Raw genomic sequence first — 11645 nt, 5'->3', positions numbered from 1 at the left:
TTTGGGTGATGCTTTATCATTTTTGTGAGTTTGAGCAAGTAGCCTTTTTGTGCATGAAGGTAAGGCTATCTGCACGCTACTAAGCTTGCTTTCAATGTACTGCTGTCGTCTTTTTGAATCAAGATGGGATGAAGTTTGCTCTAAAGGGCCTGTTGGAATTCTAGTTGCTTGCTCGTCTAGCTCATGACATATATTCGAAACAAGAGAAGCTTTGATGGATGGTTGTGATCTCAAGAAGGGTGCCCAAGGAATCAGTCCCTCTTAGATACATTTGAAACTTCTGAATGCATCCTTCTTTCTTATGCTTTTTTTTCTTCTTTTTTTTGTTTGCCTCCTTTCTCTTGGTCTCATCTCATCGACATTATAAGAATGATCGTGCCTCTTAAAACTAAAGTCTGGCTACAAACAGTAAATCCAACAGAAGAGCAGGAGGTGACGACAAAGGGCCTTATTTAACGTGTTTGCGTGTTTGGCGTTTTAAGGGGGACGGAGTTTGTCTAAGCAAAGAAAGTTAAAAATAAAGCGAAGAAGTCTAGCTACGGATGGCTTTATATTGGGATTTCATAGGGTTTGGCACAGATTTGATGCTCATTAACATTCAACTCAGAAAAATGGTAAAAGAATTCATTCAACTATCTTCCACCATTTATCTAACGTTATTGTAGACAGAGTTCGCAACGTAAATACAAAGAAAGCAAAAAAAGTACAACACAGCAGCTTGTGGAGAGTTTTATTTGATTACATTTTGGAGTTACTAAAATATTATTGTTAAAAATAAAATGAATTGCCAACAGTACGGCAGATAGGATGGCATCCTATGCGGCTCATCATTTCGAAGATTGAACAATATATCTGTTTCATCTATCTTGCATTATATTTTGTTGTCTGACTCTCTGTGTGAGCTGCTGATGTATAAAATAAAATAAGATGAATTATGTGCAGATGTATAGAATAAAATGTTCCCAATTGTGAAATCAGCTACAGGGGCTTGTAAGGGATAGCTCAAGCTTTTTTTTTTTTTGGGGCTTGTATTAAAAATGCAATCATGCAGATATGCACGCGATGAGATCAACTGTTCTTCGTGATTAACACTGCTCTAAAGCAGGACTCACAGGATTCAAGAGATTGGTTGATCTCCCGTGATTCCTCTCTACATCACGAGATAATAATTGAATCGGTTCCATAGCAGTGTGTTTTAATGAACAAACAAAAAAAAAAAAAAGGGTTCCGTACATAATTATTCTATCTAAATCTCAATCTTTTCTTCTCTTTATTGTCGTATTATTTTTGTTTGTTTCTTTTTTGACAATTCTAGAGAGAGATAGAAGAGAGGTGGCGGATCCATTAACTAAAAATAAAAATCTGGAAAAGGGTTTGAAGTTATCTCCATCCTATGTGGATTAGGTAGCACGCAGTGTCAAGGAAACATGGATCACGTGGTGGAACAGGCGTGGAAATGTCCAATCGCGCGCTTCGGGTATCCCCAGCCGTCCGATGCAGATCGAACGAGAGGTCCGATTCTCCACGCAACACGGTAACGTCTCCCAGCCAATCCCGCACGTTCTCGATAGACCTCGAGATGATAACGCGTGGTCCCCCACCCCGCCAAAAGCGTGTGGGGACCGGTTGGAAAGTAACGGCAAATTAATGGCATTATGAAAGTAGGAATCTCTGGCCATGGTTTCTTCTCGCCGCTCCCTCTCTTCTCAGGATGGCTTTTGGAATATTATTAATTGAAAAGAGAGTTATCTGATGTTGGTTATGATTTTATGATCTCATTAATATTTTATTCTCAAGATTATTTTTATTTTTTTATGATAGAGTAAATATACTTCCTCTCTCCGTCTTTTATGGTTTTTTTCTTGAGTTTTTTTTTTTTTTTGCATAAACACCTTCTTAAATATCGAATTTTGCATGAATATCCTTGTCAAATTGATATTTTTATGTATACCCTTCTAAAATTTTCTTTCTACTTTTTTTATCCATATTTTTGCATATGTACTTACGCCATCTAATACCATTATAAAATTAATAGTTTCAAATTAAAATAACTAAAATATTCTTAATGAATAGATATTAAAAAAAAGCATTGATAAGGCGATTGCAATGGAGGACAAAAAAGTAATTTCAAGTTCTATTATATTTTTAATTAAAATAAATGTAATTTTTATTAACGGTGTTAGTGGAACCGTTATATTAGAGATATTTGTGCAAAAACAGTATTTTATAAGGATACAAAAATAAATATAAATTTCAAAAAGGTATCCACGCAAATTTGAATTTTTTTAAGAATATTCATTAAAAAAAAATTTTTCTTTGATATTTATAATTATATGAAGCAAAATGAAATAGAAATGGATATAACATTGAATTTATAGTGGTGAATCAAATAAATAGCTTTATCCAATAGAAAACTTTTATATAAATAACTTTATTTTAAAAAATTGCAAAAAAGTAAAAATTTATGGAATACAAGTATTTTGCGCATGTGATTCGCATGACCAGCATGGTGGTTTTCTTGTGAAAAGGAAAAAATAGGGAGCAGCAGAGACCTGCTTAAGTTTTTTTTTTTTTTTTTGGCACATGAGACCTACCTAATTTGATCTCTTTTTTTTAACTAGGATTTGAGCCTATCTTTTAATCAATCTGTTTGATTGAATACAATGCAAGATAAAGATGTGATTATATTTCTACAAGAAGAAACAAGATCGTATAACAACTAGTCAAAAGCAACCGTGAATTTAGACAAATAAACGATAAAGTTTCAAAGAAGTCTATTATTTAAAGTATCCCAATAATTGAAATCTTGATTTAGAAGCAAATACGAACCTGCCAAATTTATGCTGGATTCGTCCCTATCAATTACTTGCCATGCTACTTGCAATGCTTGGACATCATCTGAAACTTTGGGGAGACATGGTCCTACCCACGTTTATAGGACGAGTTTATTCCATAGCATTGGTGGTTGAACTAGTGCTTCGTCTACAAGGTCATTTTCATGAAAGTGAACTAATTTTTTTGGTAAATCAGATGATTCAAATTAATTGAGAATAAACAAGTCCTTAGAAACCAAAAGATAAAATATTAAAGAACTGAATAGAAAGATTAGTTGAGGAAATCCATACTATGGATCCCATGTGGTTCATCATATAAAAAGTCATCCAATCAACAACAAAGTTAGATTTTTTATAAATATGTGTAACTTCAAAAGATAGTGGCGAATGCAACTTAGCTTCACTGTTAGAAGTCAAGCTTTCAAGTACAATAAGACTAGCACCTTCAATTGATTCAATGGCGCATGGCATGCTCTATCTATTTTTTTTTTTTTTTTCCGTGTAGAAACTAGATAAGTTCTATTGTTTTAGTATGAATGTATTTAAGAAAATCAGAAAAAAAAAGATGACTAGAAGGGAGAAGAAGAAGTCTCAAAGGTATTCGAAAACAAACCATCAATATATTGGGCTATATATGAAGCAACATAGTCAGCTGTCTTATCAGCCTCCTAATAAATATGGATAATCCGAAAGACAACATAGTTTCTGAACAACCTACGATGGTGGATATAGTCACGCGATCCAAATTGGCTTTGAATCTATTCGATCATCGTAGTCCGGTCCTCTTCCATCCATTCACTCTAGGGCAATCGGGCAAGCACGCTTTTGGTGATTTCTAAGCAGGCAAGATCGGTCGGTGTTTTTGCCTTCCGCGTAACCCAGGACCACGGTGCAACGTCTTTGGGCGCTCTTCTCCAAGTACAAGTTTATATCGTGGCAGGTCACGGGGATGGGCAGCCAAAAAGGATAGCGTCACCTGTACCCAAAAGAAAAAGAAAAGGAAAAGGATAGCGTCACCAGCTTATCATACTTGTCCATGTTTTGTTCAGTTAGCTGCTCCGAAAAAGGATTCAACAACGTGCTTTGCTAAGAATCCACGCAAAGATATTTCCAACAATGCAAGTCAGGATCCATTGCAATAATGATCACATTTAGGTAAACCTTTGATTCGAAAAAGCTGCTCTTGATGTATTGTACTAGGAATTCCAATAACTCTAAGATTATCTGTAAGGACCCGTGCGGGCGTGTATTTAGTTCCACATCGGTGATTCGCTGGGTAGATCTTCGATAGTTATACAGGATCAAGAAACCCAAATAATATCTTCCGACTAGTCATTTTAGGTGAGGTGTTACAAATGGTACCAGAGCGGATCCGGCCCATAACCTATATGGACTAGAGGACACTGCAGCACGGATCTATTGGAGCTGACCACGGGCTGATCGTGATATTTGTTATTAGATTCGAATGAATTTTAACCCTTAGTCTGACGAGGACGTCAGGACTTGAACGGGGGGAGTATGTAAGGATCCATGCGGGCGTATATTTAGTTCCACATCGGTTATTCGCTGGGTAGATCTGGGGTACTTATACATGATCAAGAAATCCAAATAATACTTTCCGGCTAGCCATTTTGGATGAGGTCATAGGTTGTTACATTATCTTTACAATGAGAGCAATCAAATGCTCTATCCGTGGAAGCAAACCAAGGTTGGATATGCCGATAATTTGGCGTGTAAATTTAAACATATTGCTTCATGGTTTTGCCTCCATGAGTTTAGCATCATTTGAAGTTGTTTGATACCTTATAGTGGACCATGGATTGTACTCTATAAAATGAAATGGTAAGCCTCCTCATGCTACGCTTAACCATGTAGGAAGGACTAAGCAAAAATCCCACATAGAATATCAAAGTCAAAAAATAATAAGCTAACTACTTAAATCTGTCGCAATACACACATATTGACTATTTCTTCCTTTTAATTCTTCATAGAAATTAAAGAAAAACACCTGCATAACCAGAGACGAAGACCATTAATCAATGGCTTGACATTTAAACGTTGGCACTATAACGGGTGAAACCAGTACATCAATAGTTTACATAGTTTTCTTAAACTTTGATTAAATTCTGTAGAAATTGTGCGGTTGCATAGTTTTATTTTATTTCATTTTTCATTGTGAACAAGGCACTTGGAAGGTCTTATGCTGTCACCGGACTAATTTGGAGCTCTCCTATCACATCTTTTATATTACAACTATCTTTTCTACCTTGCTTAAAGCAAGATTTCTACGTCCGGCCTTTCTTTTTAGTCGTCACTATAGGGCCGCCACAAGGGAAAATGGATACCGGAGCTACAAACGTGTGAAACTAGGAATGACTCAAGAGTCCTGTGAAAATTATTTAAAAATTAAATATAGGTTGAAATTGTAACGATGCTAGATTACAACAACCGACAAGGAACTCTCGAGTAGTTTCCTGCCGGTTTCTTTGGTAAATATCGTCATATATTTTTCTTCTCTTAATCCAAAGGCACAAGTCAAGCTTGGAACATGTTTGGTAGGCTGGAGCTCTAATCATGATTTCAAATCGTCCAATTTAAGTTGACATATGACAATGACCTTAACCAAGATGGAGATAAACGACTTGTTTCTCTCATGAAACTTGTTTTGTCGTAACTAGATTAATATTCATCATACACAGTGCGCATGACAAGAAATAATGATAGCTGTGATTTTATTTTTTGTGATTCTACTAGAAGGATATCTATTCTGTCTTACTAAAGTCTTAAAATAATTATGATGTTTTGTTTTTGTTTCTCTCTTTTATTAGAGCAAGAACTAAATAACAAGAGATAAGAGTAGTTCTACAAGTAAACAGAGTGGCCGCATAATTGAAATGAACTAAGAGCCTTTCAATTTGTCCTAAGAGCTAATATTCGAGTATTTTTCATTTCAAGGAATGATACAGGACTCCTGTCACACGCCTAAGAATAATTCACTTACCATATGGCTTCCAACGTGCATAAACGTCACCTTGCTTTGCCTCCAAACGTGTCCAATGGAATCCTACACTTCTCGCTCGTGTATGCCTCAACCAAAGCGAGTGCCACGTACCATATTCTAGGATTTTTTTTTTTTTTTTGGACTTGAACGGATGAATCATATATAACGGATATGAATACACTAATACATTTAAGAAAGTCAAAAAATAACAAGTTTCAGAGTGCACCGGATAATCTTCTCTTCTCTAGCCAAATGATCTTTCCATAATGGTTAGCCACATATGACGCTACCCAATTTGCTATCTCGTTGGATTCTCGATACACATGCTTTGCCTATAAAACCATCCTATTATTGATCATAGTCTGGATATCTCTAAGTAGAGGGTGGTACTCGCCTATTCTTTTCGCTCTTGAGTATGATAGCACTGGCTCGTAGCTCGCGCCAAGCATAGCATACGCAGGCCTAGGTTGTTCGCAACTTTGCTTCTGGTACTAAGATGTCGAAGATCTGACAACCACCACTATAATTACATTGGAGTCCGAACATAGGATAATGAAGTCCGCCCCTTTTCTACTTCAGTACAAGCCATTCAGTGTACATCGGTCGAAATTTAGCTCAAGAAAAGCCGGATAGTCGTATGGGTTATTTTTCGAGGTATGCATGTATATCGTGAGACTAACAGGGCGGCGGAGTGGGTGGCGGCGTATGTTGCGAGCCACTCAGGAGGCACCTTATGAGTTGTTGAGGATGATTTTTTCGGTGTATTTTGAAATTTTTTGTTTGCAGGCTCTACTCGGTGTATTTATATCCGTATAATATGAAACACCCGCTTTTGCATGATGATGAAGAACAGGAGGAGGAGGAGGAGGAGAAGGAGGAGGAGGAGGAGAAAAGAAAAGAAAAGAAAAGCAAGCCGGGTGGTCATATTCTAGGAGTTCGGCGGCAGTCTAATGCATAGTAGAACTGTAGAAGGCGGGCGTTATCCGCTACTCTGTCCCCACCAGTGCAGTTCTATGCAGATAATACTACAGCAAGTACACGCACATGGTGTCACGCAGGGTTTCCCCATGACGCCACGTAACAACGGGCCTGATGAAATCAAACTAACAAATCGGACGGTAGATCCATCTCCCGCATATTTATTTCTGCGAATCCACGGACAACGATAGCTTGCTTCGTATCAACGCAACAATTCTTATCTCGGATATTCCGACAAACAGCGAGCAATCATTTCGAACCGTCCGATCGATGTGCCACCGGCAGCAGATTACAGAATTCGATATCCCCAGGCATCAGCCGCATCCCAAGTTTCCCGATTCAACATGGGCGAACCCCGTCCCTTTTTCTTCCACGTGCTTCTCCCGGCTGTCACGGAGACGAAAGAAGTAAATAATGTTTTTTATTTCGAATAATAAAATTTGAGATAATATATTTTTTATTCTTTGTTTGATTTATTTCCGGTTTCTTTAAACGTCTCGCCGGTCACGTGCGTAAAATTGTCAGCCACAACCGGCAAATAGGGGAGGGCACCCGCCACTATAAAGAAAGAAAAGGCGAGGGGAACGGAGAGAGAGAAAGAGAGAGCGAGAAAGGAATCGAATTTGGAGAAGAGGGGGGGATTTGTTTGTTCGATATTGGGATCGGCGACGAGGGAGATGGCGGAGATGGGGCGGAAACTTGCGGGGAGATCGGGGGAGAAGTCCAACTTTGCGGTTACTTGCAGTCTTCTGAGGCAGTACATCAAGGAGAAGGGGAGCATCGCCGATCTCGGTCTTGGGATCGCTCCTCGCCCTCAAGAAACCGCCAAAGGTTAGTTTTTTTTTTTTTTTTAAGAAAAAAGATTACTGAATTAGGAGGGTTTTTTTTTTTTTTGATATGTTCGTTGGATTCTGAAGAGAATCTTGGAAATCTTTATGGAGATCATCGATTCTGCTAGGTGTCTTAAGTTGGGGTTTTTTACCCAATCTCTTTATCCTCCTATCGCGTTTTTTTCCATCTTTTGTCGAAATTTTAGAAATTTTCTGGTCTTATTTTTCTTTTTCTTTTTTTCTTCTCCGAGTCCGAGATGATGGATCTTTCCTCTTCACATCTCAAAATTTCTCAGTTTGGGATTAGGGCTTAATTGAGTCGAGATTATGGATCTCTTGACCTCCGTTTTTTTCCTTTAAAGAAACTAATTTGGCGAGGAAAATTTGATTTTTAGTCCTCGATCGCTCTCAAGATCCGCGCTCTCCAGCGAGCAGTTTAAAACACTCTGACCGTACTCTTACCCCGAAAAAACCCTCTCACCGTACGATAAGCTGCTTGATTCAACCGGTTGATCTGGATCCTAGGTTCCGATGAAACTGCAGTATCCCAATGTCCCATGTGGGTCCTGATCTGGTCCTATTCCTCTCTCTTTGTTGATGCTGATGATTTTTTTTTTGGTTATTTTCTTTGCAGGCAACACTGAGACGTTTCGGCCGCCGACCACGATGAGCTTCTTGCCGGGCGCCGACGTTTCGGCCGGCGACGACGACGTTTCCCGAGGAAACGCCATGGACCTGTTTCCCCAGCGCGCCGTGTTCGGCGACGAGCCCCGCAAGACATCGGATGTCAGGTTTGAACTCTGAACCCACCCAACTCTATACCCATGAATCTATTCAATATTACGGAAAAAAAGTACCCAATATATAATATCTTTTTACATGAAATTCCTTCGTGAGGTTGTAGTTACACCATAGCCCCCTTAAGTATTATTTCAGAGCTTAAGGGGAAATGGTGTGGAGAAGGCCTTTAAAACAAGAAATTTTTAGGTGGTTATTCAAGACTTCCCCCTCAAAAAAAAAAAAAAAATAGTAGTCCAAAACTTGTGCAAAACTTGTCCGAACTTGGAAAAAGCTGTGGGAAAACTCTAGCGAAAATTGCTTCCCATTTATGGAACAAATATGATCCATTTTCCAGATATGTATATTAGAAAAAGCTATGCAGGAAGCACATGCTTGGCTAGCTACTTTGTTTCTTTCTTTTTTTTTTTCCTTTTTTTTTTGAGTTGTTGCTCTATGGGTAGTTGGGTAAGCACTTTTTATGATTAAATACTTCGTAGACTCTTGGGCATGAGGCAATTACTCCGGTCAAATTCGCAATTGAATGATGAATGATCCATTGGATGACATAGTACACTCAAACAGCCTTAGTCAGATGTCAATTCCCAATAGCTGGCTGTTGGAAAATACTCTTCTTTGCATTCAATTTGTTAGTGAAGGAAAAAAAACAAACACATGATATGAGATCTACTTCTTCTTTACTTAATGTTGATGTGTATTTGAAGTGAATTCTGATCATCCTTATGGATGCGCTGCAGGGAACGAGAGAAGGCCCAGTTGACCATCTTTTATGGCGGCAAGGTGCTGGTGTTCAACAATTTTCCGGCCGAGAAGGCCAAGGATCTGATGCAGATAGCAAGCAAGGGGACCTCCAATGCCCAAAATTCTGCCCATGTCCCCTCTTCCACTAAAGCTGCCGCAGCGGTGGAGCCCACAAATGGTCTCTCTAATGAAACTCCTGTGTCAGCGTCCACCCCTGCTAACCCTTCAGTGATGGCTCAAGGCCATGTTCAAAAGCCAGCCCAGCCTAATGCTTCCAGTGAGAAATCTCTCTTTGTGACAAGATGCTTGTCTATAATAGTATAGCCAATAAGCTAGCAAACATGCAGCTAAGGATGCTAATATTTGTGCTATTTGAATGACAGATCTCCCCATAGCAAGAAGGGCATCTCTCCATCGATTCCTTGAGAAAAGAAAGGATCGGTAGGTAATCCTTGCCCACTATATGAGAAATGCTGAATTATGATGTTTGTTGCCAAATTCATTGTGACTATTGTTCTATCAATCTCATATATGAATCCTTTAAATTTTCTCAGGATCCACGCCAACGTACCATATCAAGTAAATGGCTCTTCGGAAATGGTTGCTCCTGTCAAACAGGAGAGCCAGCCATGGCTTGGTTTGGGTTCACAGATCTCAAAAGTCAACCCAAGCTTAAACTCGGAGTCCAGCAGATAAGATTTGGCGATCCATGATTGCTTACTGAGCTTAGCCCAATATATGTTCCATCCTGCTTGCTTAACTAATATCAGATCTTGAATTCTTGAGAGGGATCCTGACAGGTGACGCAGCCTACTGCACGGGTCTAACATTTGTATTCTGGAGGACATTAGGGTTTTGGTCTGCTTTTCATTTTGGAAGATATTATGTTGTTGCCATCGACGAGTTAGAGTTGAGAATTCTTCCTTTTGTTAACAGATGGCAGCTCATGGCTGCGGTGCAGATGCAAGAATGAAAAGAAACACACACACATATATCTATATGTATGTATGTATGTATTCATGTCTTTCTCTTGGAGACTTTTATAGAATGACTTGTTTCGATCTTTATAGTTGCCAATGTTGTTTTTTATATTTTTATCAGAGTTAACCTCTATTATCGTCGATTGATAATTTCTTTTAAAAAATGTTGCAATTAATGGAGAGCAATGGACAGAAGAAGCTCTATTTCTCAGATTGATGGAGGTGACATGAGGTTATCATGTTACAATTTGAAGAACTGCAGGCGTGTAACTTCAATTCCTGTCTCAAATGACCATATCTTGCAAGATATTGTCATTTGGTCATGGTTTCTACAGCAAACTATTCCAACTAATATTAATTGGTCAATCAGTGAATTTCAGTTGAACAGGGAGCATATTATAAATTCTGTTGGAACCATCGACTTTGTTGGGTTAAAATTTCTCCGAATTTATGTGCCTCTAACTCAAAGGAGAAAATTGAGTTCGTTTAATCCACATATTAAATTTTAAAACTAATTGTAGATGAACCTCTTGAATATATTGAGTTTTTCATTTTAATCATGAAATTTTTTATGTTATTTATAGGAAAGGAAAAACCTTAACACCTTTCTATATTTAATGGACGGAGGAAATAGCTGAGGCAGGAATCCACCATTTTGTGGATGTGAGTCACACCAGACCTGGAACTGGAAGGATGAGAACATAGCTACTTATTGACAATATACTTGTAAAAGCACATCCCAAACCATTTTTTGGGACTTCATTTAAGATAATTTTCATATATGGGGTGGTGTGGCTTGCTGCATCGCCCGCTACAGCCGTTTTAGAAGACTTTATCAGAGATTTATGACGTGAGATGCCACTAAATACAGTTAGTAGGTGATGGGTCTTCGTTTATTTGCCTGAAATTTGTTTTTTGGCTACTAATTTGCTTGAAAATGTTAATAAGCAATGTTTTGCACCCACAAAGGAGCTTTGAAATATAAACCACTCACACCAGAAATAAGAACTCCAGTTGGAGGCGATGCTATTTATCCCAAATCGACCTTATTTTTCCAAGCAAGGCACTTCACATACCAATTTCAATGCTTAGGGTTCTTTAAAGGTTGCTATTATATATATGACCATGCAAAGTGGCAATGTTTAAAACATTGCACATTTCAATAACAGTAATGTCATAGGATAATCAAACAATTTTGGGAGAAGATGAGAACTCAGATGCATTTTATCTCAGTAAGTTGGTGCTTCTAAGCTCTGTTGGGAACAAACAGTCACGTACAATTCCCACTTTATGAGGCTGGTCATTAGTTGCAGCTATAGACGGCAGTTGGGGGGATCGTAAACGGATATTATAATTTTAACTCCACATAATGTCTTCAGTTGCTTGCAACCAAACACAGCCTGAGTAATAACACTGCTGTGATATAGATATGAATTTTGTTCTTTTTTGAGAGAAAATAGATCTTAAATATACTGTTTATTTG

At 38.3% G+C, this 11645-nt stretch overlaps 1 protein-coding gene across 1 annotated transcript; it reads left to right on the top strand.

The window, feature by feature from the left end:
- Positions 1 to 7336: 7336 nt before the first annotated feature.
- Positions 7337 to 10245, top strand: LOC103702247 (protein TIFY 10a-like). The gene is made up of 5 exons (XM_008784581.6): positions 7337 to 7644; positions 8278 to 8434; positions 9179 to 9459; positions 9566 to 9623; positions 9737 to 10245. Exons 1-5 carry the CDS (start codon positions 7491 to 7493, stop codon positions 9876 to 9878), a joined length of 792 nt encoding a protein of 263 aa, XP_008782803.4. The 5' UTR covers positions 7337 to 7490; the 3' UTR covers positions 9879 to 10245.
- Positions 10246 to 11645: the final 1400 nt, after the last annotated feature.

Source organism: Phoenix dactylifera, chromosome 7 (genome assembly GCF_051530095.1).
Source record: "Phoenix dactylifera cultivar Ajwa chromosome 7, Ajwa_hap1_PhDact_Kaust_v1.1, whole genome shotgun sequence".
Taxonomy (NCBI): Eukaryota; Viridiplantae; Streptophyta; class Magnoliopsida; order Arecales; family Arecaceae; genus Phoenix; species Phoenix dactylifera.
This window is presented reverse-complemented; position numbering and strand designations above follow the sequence as displayed.